General features: G+C 33.5%; 2 protein-coding genes across 2 annotated transcripts; one reads left to right on the top strand and one right to left on the bottom strand.

Moving 5' to 3' along the window:
• Positions 1 to 7898: 7898 nt before the first annotated feature.
• Positions 7899 to 12402, top strand: LOC144852954 (uncharacterized). The gene is made up of 4 exons (XM_078711009.1): positions 7899 to 7970; positions 9565 to 9982; positions 10606 to 11622; positions 11933 to 12402. Exons 1-4 carry the CDS (start codon positions 7899 to 7901, stop codon positions 12400 to 12402), a joined length of 1977 nt encoding a protein of 658 aa, XP_078567135.1.
• Positions 12403 to 13761: 1359 nt separating this feature from the next.
• LOC144852736 (fibroblast growth factor 7-like) lies at positions 13762 to 21790 on the bottom strand. Its single transcript, XM_078710699.1, has 4 exons — positions 21773 to 21790; positions 16923 to 17081; positions 15856 to 15962; positions 13762 to 14972 (listed from the first exon to the last, which is right to left on the bottom strand). Exons 2-4 carry the CDS (start codon positions 17023 to 17025, stop codon positions 14739 to 14741), a joined length of 444 nt encoding a protein of 147 aa, XP_078566825.1. The 5' UTR covers positions 17026 to 17081; positions 21773 to 21790; the 3' UTR covers positions 13762 to 14738.
• Between the last annotated feature and the right edge of the window lie 46 nt (positions 21791 to 21836).

The raw sequence follows: 21836 nt of genomic DNA, 5'->3' as shown, positions 1-21836 counted from the left end.
AACTTCTTGTCACAGTCACCTACGTATTTTTTCGGTTTTTCTTTGTAGTCAGTGAGCATATGCATTGCCTTCCAGGCCGAACGCGTGTCTTTATCCTTGAAATGTTTTTCCATTTTAGCTTTATATTTTTGTTTTGCTTTTAAGATACTAGCATCAATCTCCTTTTTAATTCGCTTCGCTTCATCTTTCTTACCGGCTGCATATTCTTTTTTTCTTTTTAACTATGAGACATTTCGTTTCATGTAAAAACCATGGCTTGCAATTTGGGTACATTTTTGTCTTCCTTTTAGGTATAATGGTATCAGCACAATAGTTTATGTATGAACAAACAGCATTTACTTCAACATCGATAGAATTTTCGGATTCAGAGAAAACACCCCAGTCCGTAGATTCAAAACAACTCTTTAGCATATCAATTGCCTCTGTGCTCCAGATCTGCCTTTCTTTGACTACAGGCTTCTGTCTTTTTAAGATTGGCTTGTAGAGTGGTCTTAGAATCACGTTGTCGTGGTCAGAGTTTCCCAATGGGGCACATGTTTTAGCATTATAAGCCTTGGGGATGTTTGAATAACACAGATCCAGAATTGCATTTCCTCTTGGGCTTCTACAAAAGAATCTCCTGTCATTTTAACTTCATCTACCTTCATAAACACTGGTTTCACTTTATTGTAGCCCAGTTTCGTACCCGCGTCTTGGGTCACATGATCTTTTGGCGGGACATCCGAACCGGCTATCGTAGTCGTCATCTTTTACAAGTATTGATTCTGGCTATTAATCACTAAAAAATCATATGCTTTCTTTGAGAGTAATGCACCCTGTATATATCCTTTTTAAAGCAAAATTCTAGCAAAATCCGATATTTTAACAGAAGGCGTTGAAGAGCTAGTTCTTATAATATAATACTTTCGAGAAATATAATTGCATACTTTTTTAAAGGTCTGAATTAATATGAAATTATTTGAAAATAAAATGTTATAAACAAGATAAACTGCATTCTTGATTTTTCATTTATTTAGATGAATTCAGAGCAATTAATATAATGACAGCAAGGAGGTAAGCATACAACTCAACATTGTATGAATGATAGATCGATAGGCTAATATATTTAAATCAAGAAAGAGTGAAATTTCATTCTTCCCTGATTTAAATAGATTTTACACATTAATATAGCCTGTTTTACGGATTTCGATTCTAAAATTAATGTTCAGCCGGCCTTAAATATTTGTGTATTTTGCTTGCGCTTTTGTCGTAAATCAAGACATTTGTGGAAAAAAAATTGTTATTGAGTATTTTGAGATTTCACCCCCATATAACATCATTTTGAATAAACGCCCACCACCCCCCCCCCCCTTCTAATAACACCCTGTTTTTACTGTATTTTCGATATTAATTGTGTTGTATTTATTCATATCTATGGTTTTTTTTATGAGGTTGTACATATTACACCCAAAAAAATAAACGCCTTCCCCGAATAAACGCCTCCCTCGAATATCCCTCCCTATCCCTACCTACTCCTTGGCAATACACGCCCCGGGGAGTTTATTCGAATGAATACGGTATTAAGAAAATAGGTGAAAACGGTTGGTATATTCGAGAACACAATGTATTAATGCGCATGATCAAATATCTCTTTAGCAACGCACGTAACGCGCGATTGTATACGTAAATAGCGTTAGCAACAACATACTCTAAAAACTTCATTATAATCATAGGCAATTATACTATAGTTTCTCGGAATTAATTCTAACAAAATATTCAATGGAATCACGAAAAAACAAACGGTAAGTATTCATTTTATATTGATTTTCATTCGATCTCATTCATTCCGATAGAATTCATAAGTCATACAACATTTACATCGAAACTAGGCCTAGGGCGGATTGCAATATAAATACTTTGTCTTAGGCTTAGATCTAAGCCCTAAGCCCCTCGCGAAAGTCTTAGTTAAGCCTCTCAGCAAAGTCGATTGCAATATAGCGGTCTTAACTGAGACTTTATTAGTAAAGAATTTCAAACAATCAAACCAGCCTATAGTTACCGACAAATGAGAGCGCTATACCAACAAGTGCAAATAGAGTAAGTTAACAATAAGGAGTAGCGACAAGCTCCTCAGTAGGACATATTGAGGCCATTTTAATGCATGAATGGACACACTGCCTATTCAATAGCGTTAAGATTACGTAAATACTAGGAGATTTTAGCAAATAATTTAAAATATTAGCAACAAAATTGTATGTAATTTGATAGTAAATATTGGTTACTTAATACATGCTTAAAGTTTAAAAACAAATACTTCAAAAAATAAATTTTAAATATGCTACTATATGTAGTCTTTTCTTGGTCAAAATAGTGTAGCGCTAGGCCGCGTATGGAGAATATGCGTACGGCTTGTTGGTGCGGTTGTGGACCGCTAATAGTAATTGATCGTCAGGTAGGTGTGGGCCTATACAGATTTTATCTATTGAAACAATTGGTAGACAAAAATAATAATACACATGTCTTATAGTTCAATACCCTTTTTCTACACTAGTATCATAAAATCAATTCACATCAATATTTAAAGAGGTTAATTTCGCCATGATATTACAAGCTAGCCTAAGAGCGCTCGCGTCGCGCGGTTAGCGTAAGCATGCCTGGAGGAGGCTTAGAATCTAAGACCACGGCGCTGAAATTCTAAGCCTAAGACTTCTTATTGCAATGGTCTTAAATCTAAGACCATCGTTGCTAAGGGTTTCATCTTGGGCTTAAGTCTAAGACCGCGGTTAAGACCTTTATTGCAATCGGTCCCTAGGCACTATCCTATTAAAACTAGATTTTGTATCTTGAAATTAAACCAGTATTTTATACTTTCAAACTAATTATCCTCTCTAAATTTAATTCTATTTTATAATTTATTTAATTTGTTTTAATGTAACAAAATTCACACACTCCATTGTATGATAGTGTAAAAAAGCAAGCATACACGATCATTACATTAGATAATTGATCGATGATGGAGTCTGTATTTAATATCAAATAAATAACAGTTAGTCGGTATGATAATAATAATCATAGCAACATACTACCATACTACTGTATTATTATCGTTTGCTAATCGGTTATTTATTTAATTGGAATTAAACCGAGATGTCTGCCCATGTTGCAAGCCGTAATGTCTTCTTTCTTGGGCCCACTCTGTCACGGCAGTTAGTTTCAAAAGATGTTTAAATTAAATAATGTATTAATAATTATTAGGATGGTATTTATTTGAATAAACGCCTCTCCAATAAAACATCACTTTGAATAATAATTCCTACCCTCCCCCCCCCCCCCCCCCCGACCCAACCCAACTATCTAATAAACGTCCATCCACATTTATAATAACACAATTATACTATTTGTAGTAGAATTCATCGCACTGTTATCTACAATTTACCAAGCATTTGTTATTCTTTTTTACCACTTTTCATATCTATTAGAGGATTTCATTTGATTATAAATGTTACCATATTATTAAAACAAAAAAATTTAACATATATCCCTCGAGGAATAAGCACCTCCCTCAAATGAACTCCGCCTCCCCAAAGGGCCCTACCAAACAATAAAAACTATACTTTAAAATGTTATTAATCATCTAAAACACTGTGAAACAAAGTAGTTTAGTTTTTGAACCGACAGAAAACGTACAAGGAGAACATTATCATTCCGAGAACCATCGTCTACACTTCCTAGAGGGGGAGCAAGCGAAGCGAGCTCACCCTCTAGTGTATATAACCATAGTATTAATATTACATATTTATATTGTTTTATGTTTTATTGTATGCTTTGAGTGCTGGTGTGGCACGCCTTATGGTGATTTTTGTTTTGAAACATTTTTTGAACGATGTTTTGTTTCAATGTTTTTTTGGCCTAGGTACACACGCCAATATAATATAGGCCTACATACATAACCGTATTTAGTTATTTGTACCGAAATCATTTAGACCAATATTATAGTTTATAAATCCATGTTTTCTTAGATAGTTTGACATTGCCATCAATAAATGCCACAGGAAAAATGGCAAAACCCTCAAAAGTAGCACCAAGACCACCAGACATGAGAGGACCACAAAATCAGAGCAGCAGTTTACGTCGAAATTACAAAGGATCTAGGCAATAGACAAACCATACAACAGTGGTATAGGAATTTATAGTATTAGAGACTGTTTTAATGATTTAAATGTAATTGATTGAAAGTTACTCTCAAGATGTACACGAGAGCGTAGTGAAACCCATAGCCAAGTTTCGTTCCAATGATCATGCCAGCGAGCTGAGTACTGTCACAGAATAAACTAAAATAATGTATTCATAAGTAGAGTGATCCTAATTAAGCATAGGCCTAGTCTAACTTCGCATGATGATAGTTGGCACTTTTTGATGATTCGACTGAAAGGAAACGTGTATGGGCACCACGTGAGCAAAATAATACTTTCGACACATGATTGCATAATTTTTTAAAGGTCTGAATTAATATGAAATTATTTGAAAATAAAATGTTACACACAAGATAAACTACATTCTCGATTATTTATTTTTAGAAATTTGTTTTGATTATATGAATTCAGATAATATAATGACAGCAGCAGCAGGGAGGTAAGCATTCAACTCAACATTGTATGAATGATAGATCGATAGGTTAATATATTTAAATCAGGGAAGAGTGAAATTTCATCCCTGATTTAAATAGATTTTACACATTAATATAGCCTGTTTTGAATTATAAAAGAATTTATGCATTTTGAAATATTGCCATGCGACAACCAATTTACGAATTTCGATTCTAAAATTAATGTTCAGACGGCCTTAAATACTTGTGTATTTTGTTTGCGCTTTTGTTTAAAATCAAGAAATTTGTGAAAAAAAAAATTGTTATTGAGTATTTTGAGATTTCACCCCCGTAGAACATCATGTTGAATAAACGCCTACCTCCCCTCCCTTCGAATAACCCCAGTTTTTACTGTATTTTATAACTTCTCGATATTAATTGTGTTGTACTTATTTATATTTAGGGGGTATTTATTTGATTGTACATATTACACCAAAAAAAATAAACGCCTTCCCCGAATAAAACGCCTCCCTCGAATAGCCCTACCCTCTAAAAACCCTCCTTAGCAATACACGCCCCTGGGAGTTTATTCGAATGAATATTAAGAAAATAAGTGAAAACGGTAGGTATATTTGAGAACACAATGTATTAATGCGCATGATCAAATATCTCTTTAGCAACGCACGTAGCGCGCGTTTGTATACGTAAATAGCGTTAGCAACAACATACTATACAAACTGCATTATAATCATAGGCAATTATACTATAGTTTCTCGGAATTAATTCTAACAAAATATACAATGGAATCACGAAAAAACAAACGGTAACTATTTATTTTATATTGATTTTCATTCGATCTTATTCCGATAGAATTCATAAGTCATACAACATTTACATCGAAACTAGGCCTAGGTAGATTTTGTATCTTGAAATGAAACCAGTATTTTATACTTTCAAACTAATTTATCCTCTCTAAATTTAATTCTATTTTATAAATTTTTTAATTTGTTTTAATGTAACAAAATTCTCACACTTCATTGTTATGATAGTGTAAAAAAGCAAGCATACACGATCATTACATTAGATATTGATCGATGGAAGCTGTATTTAATATCAAATAAATAACAGTTAGTCGGTATGATAATTATACTCATAGCAACATACTACCGTACTGTTATAGTATCGTTTGCTAATCGGTTATTTATTTAATTGTAATTAAACACTAACTCATATTCATATTTTTTCCCTATTATTTTGACAGTGGATATTAATACTTGGAGGCAATATACATGTTTCTTAACATTTTTCAACATTTTTTAACATTTTCAGCAATTTCGGTAGGTTGGTCGGTCGGTCGGTAAACACTAACTCATCTTCATATTTTTTCTTTAATTTGACGCTGGATATTAATACTTGGAGGCAAATATACATGTTTCTTAACATTTTTCAACATTTTTTAACATGTTCAGCAATTTCGGTCTGTTAGTCGGTCGGTGAACACGTATTCATATTTCTTTCGTTTTTTTAGTAGCTCACTATGTCGATCAGTCGGTCTGTGTAAACACAAACACATATTCATATTTTCGTTATTTTGACACTAGATATTAATACTTGGAGGTAAATATAAATGTTTTTAACATTTGTTCAACATTTTTAAACATTTTCAGCAAACTAACTCATATTCATATTTTTTCGCTATTTTGACAGTTGATATTAATACTTGGAGGTAAATATAAAGGTTTTTAATTTAATTATTTATTTAATTTGATCACGTGCAAACGCGACTCTATAGCTCAGTATGTCGATCGGTCGGTCGGTCTGGTCTTGTTTATTTATAACAATGTAAGTTCATGTCATAATTGTTTGCCACACATCACAGCTGCAGATTATAGTGCATTAATGCGCATGCTCCAACTTCCAGCCATGGTAACGCGCGCAGCGCGTGATTGTTGCCATTGTATACGTATCGCGTTAGTATAGTAACTACAGCATACAAACCTCTAAAAGCGAACAAGCTTACACTGTCTTACAATTTCTCCGAAAATATTTCAGCAGAATTTACTAATGGATTCACGAAAAAACAAACGGTAAGTTACTAAATTATAGTCTAAATGAAATTTCAATAGCATGTATAATAAATAGATAAAAGATTTGTGTATTGAAACATTTTTTTAACGATGTTTTCTATCAATGTTTTTTTAGCCTAGGCCTAGGTACACACGCCAATATAATATAGGCATACATACATAACCGTATTTGTACCGAAATCATTTAGAACAATATTATTGTTTATAAATCCATGTTTTCTTATATAGATTATCTGACGATCGTAGATATAGATCAAACACAGATTTTCAGATCTTTAATGTGCATCCTAAAGATGTGGCTTCTGGGTGTGACTTGATGTCATCTAAAATAGGATTCTCCCGCCACGAAGGTAAAACACATGTCTCCCAATTAAGAATCATGTAGGCTACCACTAATGGGTATCAGATGGAGTCAAACCAGTCTACCATGCTCTAGGTTAAATGTGTTGAACTGAAAAAAGACCTATTTATATTTTTACTTTGTAGATTTAATGAAGGGTACAAGAAAGCCTCAAAGAAAGAAGCAGCACGAGAGAAGTCTTGTGGATATGGTTGACCTTGCTGGTAAATCTAGTCCTCTATTTAAAAGACTCCATAGAGGCAACTCTAGCCCAACGACTGCAAGCTGTCAAAAGATGGGCAACCACTACACTTCTGATACAAGAAAAAAACTTTCAGATGGAAGCGTCGGACGTACTGCTACCTCATTTTCAACCATCCAGTCAGGAAGCAGGCCATCGCTTGATAATGCTGCTTTTGGAAGACGTTCCTCGAATAACACTGGTCGACAAACGGCAATAGACAAGAAAGCTTCGAGGAAGCAACCACCGAATGGACGACTAATGAACAGGCCACAACTGAGCCCACCACGGCTGATTGCAACTCGTCTTCCAAGTGACGACGAACATACTACTAGTTTGACATTACCATCAATAAATGCCACAGGAAAATTGGCAATGGCAAAACCCCCAAAAGTAGCACCAAGACCACCAGACATGACACGACCTCAAAATCAGAGCAGCAGTTTACGTAGAAATTACAAAGGATCTAGGCAATAGACAAACCATACAGTGGTATAGGATGAATTAGAAACTGTTTCAATGATTTAAATTTAATTGATAGAAAGTTACTCTCAAGATGTATGGATTCCGAGAACGTGGTGAAAACCCATAGCCAAGTTTCGTTCCAACTAAATTTGTTCATACTGTAATGAAACATAGTCTAACTTCAAAAGAGTTCCTCGCATGATGACAGTTGGTGAAAGCGACCATTCACAAGCATTGGTAATCCGAATGAAAGGAAACCTGTATGGGCACTACGTGAGCAAAATAATATTTTCAAGACACATGATTGCATAATTTTTAAACGTCTGAATTAATATGAAATGATTTGAAAATAAAATGTTATACACAAGATAAACTACATTCTCGATGCTCAATCTCTTGTGTTTGTTGAGTAATTTTTTTATATATAGACAATTCAACTCGCTGCATTATGACCTCTCCAGTAGTTGGTAGTAATGGTAGTAATTTATCCTCTCTAAATTGACACGACCTCAAAATCAGAGCAGTAGGCCTAGTCTATGGCGACATTACAAAGGATCTAGGCAATAGACAAACCATAGGCCTATAGCAGTGGTATTAGGAATCGTATTGTATCAGAACCGTTTCTTTTATTTTAATGATTTAAATTGAATTCGTGCTTAAAAGCTAATCTTATGTAGGTATGGACTGAGACAATCCAAGCTTTGTTGCTCCAATGACGACAGTGAGACTGTAGTAGAATAAACTAAATGTGTTCTTAATTCGTAAATTATTATTTTAAATAAATATGTTTCAAAATATGTAGCGTCGCAACTCAAAACGTAAAAATTAACGCGTAAATTAGTAAATTCCCAACACATAGGTTCAGACTCTCTTGTGGATCGAAAAATAAAGAGGCAAAAAAAAAATGTCCTGCTTCCATTGTTATTGAAAATGGATGACATATTTGGGTTTGCTAATATTATATATTTTTTTTGTCTTGTGTGGGATCTTCCCACTTTTATTATAATTCTCAGATTTATATGTATATATATTATTTATAAAATAAAGGTACATTGTAACAAATAATTATTTGTATGAATATTTCTCTTTCTATTGTATATTACTAAGATTGTTACAAGTTAAAAGTAGTTAAAAAGTAGGCATATTTACATAAAAGGATGATTGATTTCAATATAATAACCATGCTTTCATTTACAATTTTAAAAGATGTTAATTAAAATATAAAGATAAAACATGGTAATAAAAGTCTATGAACTGTCATTAAAAACGTACTTATAAAATCTTGTTCATGTTCGGGTAGAGAGGCTAATATTATATTAATAAATTATTATTACAAGTTATTCTATTATTATATGTAAATAATTTAAGCGTCGTATACGTCTATATTTACACAGGATTTGATAGGTGTGTAATCCCACTGATTTGGTGTCATTGATCCTAAGTACAGCCTATGTATAATCATTATTATAGGCCACGTCACTGTTATTTAAGTATAGGCCTACCCCTTTATGGTAAATGTACAGTTAGGCGCTAAGAGATAATAATAGGGGCGGGGATGAAAGTAATAATTATATTTTTATTGAGGCATTCTATATAGCCAACCTTATATTGCTTATTAATTGGTTGAAAACGATCATGTCACAGTCAGAGTTGTATTAATATTCAATATACGCCAGTTGAACTTAAGGCGACCATTGTATTTTTCTTCTTCATGTATGCTGCAATTGATTTTGTAACTATCGACGTGAATCCGAAATAATAGCAAAATTAAATTGAACATACTTCTGTTATTGAAGTTGTACTCACGTTTGATTGACTAAATCCATCCCTGCCTAAATCGAATGATCTTTCAATATCACGGGTTTAGACCTTTGACGACGAGGGGCTCATAGGACACACTTTATTCAATGAACTTGATAGCACTGGTGGCAATGGATACATAACATCTAGCGATGTCAATCTGCTGTTGGAGATTACAAGACTAACGGGTCCAAAGGATGCCGAACGTCTTGTACTTCAGTATATAGAAGATAACAATATCCAGAATAGACCTACTGATGAGAATACGTTGTCGCCATTTCGCAAACAACTGTTTAGGGCTGTGAACCAAGCTGAGGCAGGTGCGTTAAAGAGGGTTACTCATGTGTATCGACTAGAACATTTTCTATATACCAAACTTTTTGATGTAGTATTCAACTTAGAGACCAACCAAATTTTACCAACAGACATAAAACGGTTTGCAACACTTCTTGGGATACTCGCACAGAAAGAGATTTTAAGTACCGGTATGTATTTTATCTGGTTATTGTAATAATTGCTTAATATATCTCTGGAAACATATTAGGCATTTGGTCAAGAAACAGCACAGTGTTTTGTGATATTGTTATGATTTTATTAATTTTAATGTATGTAATTTTCCCTCCCAAACACTGGCAAATATATAATTATTTGTAATAATCCTTTTAAAATGCTAGCCTACACTGATACTATCAATATTATTGTTTTGTAGAGTAAGCCTACTGATATTAATTAAGTTGTTATTTCCCAGATATTGAGTTAAATACAAGAGTTACAAAAAGCTCTTTTTTCAATTAAATGGGGAAAAAATGAGTAGGAAATTTTTTTTTCTTGATTTTTTTAGTCCTCATATCGATATAAAAATAATCCATGTTTGTGATTTAAATGTTTAAACTGTTTTCTGGATAATTTTGAGGGTTAAGATCATGATGATTGAGCTCTTAACTACGGTAGATATTTACGTTGAAAGTGAATATTGAACATTTGCATTATTTTATTGCTTTTAAGGAACGATCCAAGTAGGTGTCGATTTTTTAATAATGTTTGGTATTTATTAAGATCGTCATCACCTTGAATATAGATCTGTTTAATCTCAATTCTTTTTCTCCAGGTGAGGATGATCGCCTTAAACTTAACATAAATGATTGCAATCTACAATGTGGTGGTCAAGTAAAGGGATTGCTGCAAATGTATGAAGGAAGAGATTTAGATTTACTAGAGTTAAATATTGGTAATAATGATGTTAGTGAAATTGGTGGTATTTTACTAGGTACTTTCTTGAGTAAGGCTCCTAATCTACTTAAACTGAACATGAATAATTGTAAACTATCAGGTGACGTAATGAATGCAATGATGACAGGGTATGTAGGAGATGAGTTACAAATACAAGTGCTTAATATTTCAAATAATGATTTCAGTAACATTATTGGTACCCTACTGGGTACTTTCCTAAGTAGGTTTACTAAGCTGACAGCACTTGCAATAAAAGATTGCAAACTATCAGGTGACGTAATGAATGCAATGATGACAGGGTATGTAGGAGATGAATTTCGATTACAAATACTTGATATTTCAAATAATGATTTCAGTAACATTCATGGTACGCTACTGGGTACTTTCATAAGTAGGTTTAGTAAGCTGAATGAACTTCAAATAAATGATTGCAAACTATCAGGTGACGTGATGAATGAAATGGTAAGAGCGTATACGGGTGCAGTAGAGTTACAAGCTGTTTTTATTATGAATAATGACATCCGTAACATTGATGGTATTTTACTCTGTACTTTCCTCACTAAGTCTCCTAAACTGAGTAAACTTGAGATGAATAATTGCAAACTATCAGGTGACGTATTGAATAATTTTATCAGAATGTATACAGGCGTCTATATACAGTCAGAACTTCAGGCCCTCTATATTGGGTTTAATGATTTCAGTAATATTGATGGTACTCTACTTGGTAATTTCTTGAGTAAGTCACCTAAACTGAGGAAACTTGTCATGCATGATTGCAAACTATCAGGGCATATAATTAATCAAATGTTCAGAGTGTATGAAGGAGATGAGTTTCAATTACATGAGCTTTGTTTAGGGAACAATGATTTCACTGATATTGATGGTACTCTACTGGGTAAGTTCTTGAATAAGTCTCCTTAGCTTATGCTACTTGAGCTAACCACGTGCCAACTATCAGGTGACATAGTGAAAAGAATGATTAAAACGTATGAAGGAGATGAGTTACAATTACAGCAATTTTTCATTCATGGTAATGATATTAGTGACATTGACGGTACTTCACTGGGTATTTTCTTGAGAAAGGCCAATAAGCTGGGTGTACTTAACTTTAAGTGATTGTAAACTACCAGGACGTATAATTAATGAAACTATCAAAGTATATACGTGTGCGGTAGAGAAATTGTATATGTCGGGTAATTATTTAGTTGACGTTGATGGAACTTTAATGGGAACTTTCTTGAGTAAGTCTCTTAAGTTGCTTGAACTTGACATGTCCAGTTGCAAGCTATCAGGTAACGTAATGAATGCAATGATGACAGGGTATGTAGGAGATGAGTCACAAATACAAGTGCTTGATATTTCAAATAATGATTTCAGTAACATTCATGGTACGCTACTGGGTACTTTCCTAAGTAGGTTTACTAACCTGACTGGACTTGGAATAATAGATTGCAAACTATCAGGTGACGTGATGAATGCAATGATGAAAGTGTTTGTAGGAGATGAATTTCGATTACAAATACTTAATATTTCCAATAATGATTTCAGTAAAATTCATGGTACCCTACTGGGTACTTTCCTAAGTAAGTTTGCTAATCTGAAACGTCTTCACATGAATAATTGCAAACTAACGGGACTTGTTATACAGGCTACTAATGCTGTGGCGCCGTTATGATTCATAGTAATGAACATTTGAGTTTCCTTCTATATTTTCCTCGCTAATACTAGGCCTTGTATATAAATGTGTGTAATTCATATTCTTAAGAAGAAGAAACAAACATATTTTCAGTTGCCATTTTTTAAAGTTTAAGTAATCCGGATTATTTGCAGGTAATTCTGTGTTAAAAAAACTGAGTTGAGAGAGAAACACACGATTTTAGATGTATAGTGAATAAACTGAATAATCAACTACAATCTAATTCGTTACTTATATACCGTAGGTGGTTATACCGTAGGTGGTTATAAATAAAGATATAATCAATATAAAGAAAAGTATACTGTACTTTTAAACAAAGATACTAGACTAGCCTAAGTTCAAGGAGTTTATTTAGAATACTTAAAATCAGCCTTCGACTACTTTGTTTTATGTTTAATATTGATTATAGAGTCAATATATGTTGGTTTACTAATAAAATGATGTATATAGTTGTATTATTAATATATCGTTTCTGATCAGACAGACAGATATTTCCAACTTTTGGAGACGAAGGCTCAAATAAAGCTTAGACAAACTGAAAACAAACAAGAGTTCAACTAGTAGGCCTCTACTTGTTACGACGATGACGGCAATAACCAGGACAATTTATGATATGTGTTCCTTCCAGATGTAATTTTCTTTGAAGTTGTGTACTTTCTTCATCGTATCAGCTTTCTATAAACATATTGGTTTCGGTTACCGTGTACTTCAATAGCCAAACTGTTTAAATGATTTTAATGAGGATTCTCCTGCTCTTCCAAATTCAATACCAGTACAATAGTCGCATAAACGATACTATTAAGGATAATTACGTTTTACATATTTACAGTACTGTACCGTTTTCTTTTTTTCATTCATTCATTTATTTATTCGACACAGTCGGTCAAGGGATTGCGACAGCAACAATGTGCCATAACACATGAGTTTCCGCAAGTTATGGGTTTAAAAGTCACAACAAAAAATAAAGAATAATACAATAAAACATTGAAAATCCATCTTATAGTTTTATTAAAGTTATTAAAACAATAATTTGTATTTATTTATAACAATAAACAGTTAATTAACTTTTAAAAAAACATTGCCTTCAACTTGCTTGTTTAAAGGACCCCATTGAAATTAGGCTGTTTCAGCTTTATGGGTCATCCTGGTATTTTTGTTGTATTTCTTGAGTACAGAATAAAACAAACTCATTAAACAATATAACAATATTTGTATTACATGCTGGAAATTTGCCGATAGATGTTTTAAAACTACATTTATCAGATGAAAGAGCACGACAACATAGAATTGTATAATTGACTACTGTATATAGACGTTAATTTCCGACGGTAGCTGAATATTTACAGGAAAAAAAAACGCCAGTAGCCGTTTTGAACTGAAAGATTTAACAAAATCAAAACTTTTTTTACCTAATAATAGTGATGTTGTAATCGGTTTTTTTTTCGTCGGCAGATAATTTCACAAATATTAATCAACTTTGTGCTTGCATTTTGCATTTTAGATCAACTTGTGGTTTGTTTTTTACAACTTGTTGCTCTTTGCACAAGCCCGAAAACCATACTATCATGACCCCTGGATTAAATTAAGCAATTTTCTTCAGTGCGATCTTAGTCAAGCTAAGAAACTAACCCAGTCAAGGAAGCCCCTCAACAGTCGGACCCAGCATATAATTGGATGCTAGAGAAGACTGCCTCTAGGATACTGTACTGTGCCGTTATAAGACGCAATTTAATCTTGTACTGTTTTTTATATACACAAGCATAAATACATAAGAGCATGGAAGATCGGAGTAAATACAGTAGTAGTAGATACATGAAAAAGACGTTGAAACGTCTTGTTTTGTACCGGTAATCTGTAACTAAAGTTCGACTTTACCTATATGCTAAAAATAATAGTCACCGCGCATTTTAAAGTTGAAAGCAACTTATTTACAGTTTAGTTTTTTATGTCAAATAATTCAGTTTTTGACTTTACAAATGATGAAAGCAAGATGAAAGCGAATTAATTAATAAGGCATATTCCATTTGCGCCAACAACCACTTATATATACCACAATCGCGTTTTCTGACAGCAACCTTTTTTGATCCCATTAGTATTGAATACTAGCGTCTCCAGACTCTAAATTATACAGTACAGGCCTCTTCCTCAGAAACATTATGTTAACACTTTCTTCGGCCGGTTGAATGTGAGATTATGTTGAGGATTTAGTTGCTGTAGCAGGTTTCTGTCAGTAGACACAATACTGCAGGACTTTTATTTGGCATACCGCACGAAAATCGGTTGTACAACCTTGCTTATAATATAACAATTATTTATCATGGCATCAAGTAGAAATTACTTCTGAACTTGGCATCGCTAGTTGATGTTGTGGCACGACCATTACTAGTAATGCTCAGAAATCGTGATGGTTTCTTTCGTTTTCCTTCTTGAGCAGTGTTTAGTTTGAATTGTATCAGTGACTGAAGTGACTCAAAACACGATTCAGATTGATGTTTTCCGATCCAAAGAATATCGAAATTGTTTTGACAGACAAGCCTGGGCTGGGTGTTCTGAAAAACAATACAGTAATTACTTTGAATTGTAATTATGACTACTATATGTGGCCCATACAAATTAATTGTCGTTTAATATTATATTTTATATTTTAGACATAAAAGAAAAAAAAATCATCTTAAAAATTAACCTACAGTATACGATTCAAATTAACAAAACAAAAAATATTTATTTTTTAAACTTAAATTTTAGATGTAATTCCAGTAATTATGTTACTGTTAATCCAGTATTTAAAACAAAACTGTAGTTTTATGTAGGTACATAATAAAGTTTAATCCATTATCAAAAAAAAAATTTAAAATATGGCAGTTTTTAGTCGCGTCCACGCGACTAAAAACTGCCATATTCTATAGTTCAATATGTCGGTCGGTCGCCTGGTATCACTATGCGTTTTAGCACGCGACTTATGGCTGTTGGCCTTGTTCTAATACTTATTTACTTTAAAGTCATATAATTTGAGATACAATAAAGACATTCAGTGCTAAGTTGGTTCTGGTTGTTACTCTTTTAAGAAGAAATTCAGTTATCTAATAAAATGTTCATGTGTATTATGGTCTCGGGGAAGAAACAATCTTTGTTTTTTCGTGAAGCTTGAAGTACCGAACTGAACAGAAATTCAAGTTTGGTGGAATTTGTTTGCTTCTCCGGTATAGGAACGACTTTTATTAAACCATGCAAAACGTTACCTGTATTGAGTTATATCTTGAGAAATAAATTGAACTGAAATTTTCGACCTTTAGTTTGATTGAAATGCAGATATATATAACATTAACGATTACTTTCACTTCCCTAAGATTTGTTGAAACACATGATTATTATAGGCCTACTGCTAATCCTATGTTTGGAATCATTCTAAATCTTTCTATATCGTATACTCACATTTCTAGCGGAAATTCTTCCATTTTTATCCATGGATAAGTATAAACCACTTTCGCTTCCTTTGATGATAAGCAAGCTAGGCCCTACAGCAAATGTGATTACTTGCACTAAAGAAGAAAATAACATGACGGAGATTATGTTTTACGTTAAAATATCTTTAAAATAGAGATTGTGTTTACATGCGGAGACTACCAGTATCTTTTACATAGATATTGGGCCTATAAGTTGGCGTGGTATATTATTTTACAATATTTAAGATTTATACGTTTCCACATTGGGAAGGCACTGACATTGTGTTGCACCAAACCTGCCAAATAATAATAATATTATTGATAAATGTAAAATATATAAGGCTACAAAAACACCGATATTGATTTATACTATTAACAACATTTAACATTCAGAATTAAATAGATTCTGTATATTATTTTATATATGGTTTGTTGGTCAAATAAATAAATGAATGAATGATAACAAATAATAATGTTGGTAATGCGGAGGATGCACTCCGATCTCCTACCTCTGATTTGGGCGTGTCAATATGGAACAGTTTGTTAATGGTGGAAAATTCATTCCATTTCCACTCACTCACTCAAGCAAGAAGACAATACATTTATAGAACATTAATATATATAGAAAACATATAAAAGATATAGATATATGCAGTCTGGCGGGTTAATTACTTTATTGAATAATCATCATTGAATAAGCATCAATGCCCAATGCATTTCACTATTACGATAGTCGACCTGCTAAATTGATAGATAAAAGAGGATGTTATCTCCTATCATCAAACACATATTCATAATCGACCGACGATCAATATTACGCTACAAAGATGTTTTTAAAAAAGATTCAGCTTCTTTCAAGATACCAATCACTGGAAAATCTTCACAACCAACTGCTGAACTTGAAGAAATGACCTTGCCAGGGGCCATGGAAAATCGCTCAAAAGAAACCTATTTCAATAAAAGGAGAGGATCTCCAACAGCATAGCCTCCTTACATGAGACAGAATATGTTAACAAGTTCCTCGATGATAATAGAGGGTTGGCCTACTGTACTTACCGTATTTGTCTTTACAATTGACAGTACCACGAACACGTCCATTGCGTCCAATTCGAAGAAAATATCCGGTTCTCGAGATAATTTTTCGAACAACATTATACATATTATTATATTTCTCTTGTCGAATGATGACTGTATTAGAAGAGTCAAACTTCTTATCTGTCGAAAATTTTGCTTCGTCGTTAATATAATCGAAATAGGATTGTTTATTATTACCGCTTGAAAGTTCAACAATATTATTGTTTGCCAGTGTATCGTTTGCCAACGACATTGAACAATGAAAAACTGACAGCAACAAGTATAGTCCCAAAAACATTATTTGTCAATATGTTAGTGACCTGTCATGTGAATACAAATTTTCTGGCAAACATTCGTTTATGTTATTCTGTATATAGGTATTTGTTTATAATAAAACTTAATGTGTTCAGAATATTGACGGGTAGGTTGTACAATAAAGATAAATATTATGTATTAATTGCTACAGCACATACGGTAAAACTAAAATTATACTCAGATTCGGATAGCAATAAGACTGAATAAGGATGGTCAAACTCATATATGAAATTCCTCTATGTAGAAACCAATCTTTGGGGTTTGTGTGACATGCGTTCACAAACTTGTACAAACAGCCACTGTCACTCATCAAGAGGGCCCCTTGATTATCAGCATACGCTGATTAGGATCACCCTCTATGAATAAAGTGTAATAACTATATATATTATATGCTAACCATTGTTAATGTTATGCTAAAATATGGTCAATAAATGTTTCTTGAATTGAATTGAATTGAACTACATTGACAGGATGTTAAATCTTGCTTATCTCATCCATATTTCTTAACATATACCTTTAATTGTATTTTTCGATAAACAAATAACTAGGCCTATAGGTTTAAAACATACACAATTAATGGTTATTATTTTTTTTACTGAGGCATTCAGACCTTGAATTTAACCAGAGAGAAAGTTACTTGTTTTTAGTTAAATTTGGTCACGGTAAACTTGTTCCCATGTATAATAATTAGGAGTGTGTTCAGAATGTTTGAAGATCTCTACAAAAGGCACTGGGAAATGAAACTCTACATGGTCACATTATGATTATGTGAACCGACCTTCTTTTCTGAACCAAATTGAGGTAGTGCGTGACTTGTCGTCGTAAAAATATCAATTCGTTATAAGCAATATTTGTTTATTACGGATAATTGGCTTTTTATCTATCGGAATGTTTTATTACTCTTTTTAAAATAGTCAATATATAATTAATCTAAGTCGCATTTCATTAATGTGAAACGGGAAAAAAGGCTCCCGAATACTTTATGTTACGCAAATGACTTTAAGTACAGTAACTACGCAGGCCTACCAGTATTTTTCATAGGCCTACTTCCGTGAACTGGGCACAAAATTTATGTTTTTGTACTATTTTGTGCAAAACAATTAAATGTTATCACTTTTAAAATATACTGTCTAACGTATAGGCCACCGTTCGCTGCATTTTGCATAAGCTCAGCTATATTCAGCTACCGGTATAACATAGGTATGAATTCCAGATATAATTGGTTAAATGTAAATTAAGTTAAATGTGTAACAAAAATCACGACGAACAGTAAAAATTTCTCTTAACAAGCGGTCAAATAGAGAATTTGGCAAATTTCTTCTATAAAACCAGTCAGACTTTTTTCAGTACTGTAGTTGGTTCATATCTGATCCCCAAAAATGAAAAAAGTTCTTGGTGTATACGACGGATACATTTTGATATGGTAGTTATTAAAAAATTAGAAACTAAACAATGTATGAAGTTGATCAATGAAAACAACCCGTAAAATTCAAATTCACTATAGCTATAATGATCCTAATACAGCTTATATTTTGAAGCTAAATTAAAATCATGACAAACATTTTATACTCCAAACATCAAAACAAAAATCAAAACAACTCAAATCATGGATGTCAAGTGTACTGAATTCAATCAAACACAAAAACAAACTTTATTACAAATGTATCCATTGTCCTACTGCTACAAACGAAAAGGCCTACAAACAATTTCGTAACAGATTAAATACTCTCGTCAAAGTGGCCAAAAAACACACTAAGAACACATATCTTAAACATAAAAACAATATCAAGGCAACCTGGAAAACCATCAATCTATTGCTTAAAAACTCTAACAGCGATTAGATAAAAGTGTAAGCTAACGCATTCAACAAATACTTTGTTGAAAATAGGGGTCTTGGTAACAAAATTCCTCATGCAAACAAATCATTTGAAAACTTAATATGCCAACGCCCACCGATAACTATAGTTGTCCTGTTGACGAGGCTGAAGTTACCAACATTATTACCTCTTTCAAAACAAACAAATCCCCGGTGTCGGCGAATTTAAATCAAAACCAATTTTTAAATTGGTTTTGAAAATACGTGGCCGATATTATCTCCTTTCCATATTCCCATATTTTAAATCTTGTTCAAACTAATGGTGTGTTCCCAGACAGGACGAAGTTTACTCGCGTTTAGGGTCTTTCACACCTGTTCCGCCCCGGCGCCGGAAAATTCAATTGAGCGTCAATGTTTCGTTTTTACGCGGCTACGCGCATATCGATTGGCGCATAGCCGCGTGGAGCGTCGTTAAAACGAAACATTGCCGTTCAATTCACCGGACCAGAATCGTGCCGGAACAGGTGTAAAGCCGTTTACCCCTATCTAAGTACGGTAATAAATCCGATCTCTCCAATTACTGCCTCATCTCAATTCTTTCAATTTTTTCGAAGGCCTTGGAGAGAGTGATTTATGATCGTACATCCTCATTCATAATAAATATAACATACTGTACAATAGAAAAATCGGATTCAGAAAATGACACAATACCTTCTGCTCTTATTGACGTTACTAATAAAATTGTTGATGCTTTTGAAAATCGCCATTTTCATTAGGAATTGTTATCGATCTCTTTCCAAGGCTTTCGACAGATTGAACCCAACTCTTATTCAAATTATCACATTATGGTATTCGTGGACCTGCTTTAAATCTTTCCAAAAGTTACCGACCCTCAATCGTGTCCAGTGTACTCGGAAATTCCACAATTCTATCTCCAATTTCACTTATGTTAACTGTGGCGTCCCACAGGGCTCTTTAATTACTTGGTCCCCTCTATGGAAGGCAATCGCCGCCAAAAATACAAAAGTAAAACAAACAACGTACTTTCACAAACGAACAACGTACTTTTACAAACGAACGATCTAAACTAAAACAAAGAACGTACTTTCACAAACGAACAGCCTACTTTCACAAACGAACAACCTACTTTTACAAACGAACAATCTACTTTCACAAACGAACGAACTAATGTAAAACAAACAACGTACTTTAAAAAACGAACAACCTACTTTTACGCGAACAACGTATTTTTTACAAACGGACAACGTACATTGATAAACGAACAACCTGCTTTACCAAACGATGTAGATTGCCGAATGAACTAAGGACTCGCCCATTTTTTAAGTCGGGTATAAAAACACCACATGACCTGAGGAAAATAAAATGTTGTTAATAGTGAGCTCTCTATTTTGTAGAGTATACACTACATAACTACATACAGTGTAGCAAAGGTAAAATTATGGGACCCGCCTTTTATTTCAATTGTTATCATGATGACGTCATCAAAATTAACTCGAAGATAGAAATTTTGGAAGGAATTTATCTGAGCAACAACATATTAACGTGTAGAATTGAAGAATTTGGATGCGTAGAATATAGATGCGCGCTATTTTAAATGAACTATGACGCAAAAGATAAAAATACGACTTTTATAATTCAACTGGCCATAAAATGATGTCACATCAACATCCGATACGCAACATTTTTACATGAATTCGTATCTAGAATTCAACATCTTCCAGAAACCGTTTTCATGAGGGTCACTTTTCCTCCATTTGTCAGGATGAGTTTTGCTTACGCGCGCAAGATACAGGCTGCTCGCTTTGAGATCCCTCTAAGGCATATCCTCTTATCGGAACTTATGCAATTACCCGACTTAAAAAATGGACGAGTCCCTAGTTCATTCGGCAATCTACATCGTTTGGTAAAGCAGGTTGTTCGTTTATCAATGTACGTTGTCCGTTTGTAAAACATACGTTGTTCGCGTAAAAGTAGGTTGTTCGTTTTTTAAAGTACGTTGTTTGTTTTACATTAGTTCGTTCGTTTGTGAAAGTAGGTTGTTCGTTGGTGAAAGTACGTTCTTTGTTTTAATTTAGATCGTTCGTTTGTGAAAGTAGGTTGTTCGTTTGTGAAAGTACGTTGTTCGTTTGTAAAAGTACGTTGTTTGTTTTACTTTTGTATTTTTGGCGGCGATTGCCTTCCATACCCCTCTATTCATTTTATGTATTAAGGATACTACCTTTCTTTCCCTTTAATTCTTCATGTATGCCGATGAAACAACCGCCGTTTACTCGCACCCCAATATTCAAACATACATTTTAATACTACCAATGCCCACTTAACATGTTATCTTTATACTTTTATTTGCTCTGCCAACAAACTCTCTATTAATCACAATAATCGTAATTCTATCCTGTTTGGAATCCCTCAGAAGTTAAAAGACATTGACCCCCTGGACAATGTTGACATTCCAGCGGTCCAATCTGCTAAATTTCTTGGTGTCAATTTAAACAGCGGTCTCACCTGGAAATCACACATAAATGAGATTGAAAACAGAATCTCTAAAAGCCTTGGTATTATTTTTAGATTATCATCTTATTCACCCAAATGTAGGCCTATTTTACGGAGTCTTCATTGCTTCCTGATTCTTCCCTATCTGAGTTACTGTAACATTGTCTGGTGCAACACATGCCTTACCAACCTTTTAAAAAAAGCTTCATACTCTACAAAAGAACAGGATTATATCTGGAGCACCACCCCACTGA

This window comes from Antedon bifida, chromosome 9 (genome assembly GCF_963402885.1).
Source record: "Antedon bifida chromosome 9, ecAntBifi1.1, whole genome shotgun sequence".
In the NCBI taxonomy this organism is placed as follows: Eukaryota; Metazoa; Echinodermata; class Crinoidea; order Comatulida; family Antedonidae; genus Antedon; species Antedon bifida.
This window is presented reverse-complemented; position numbering and strand designations above follow the sequence as displayed.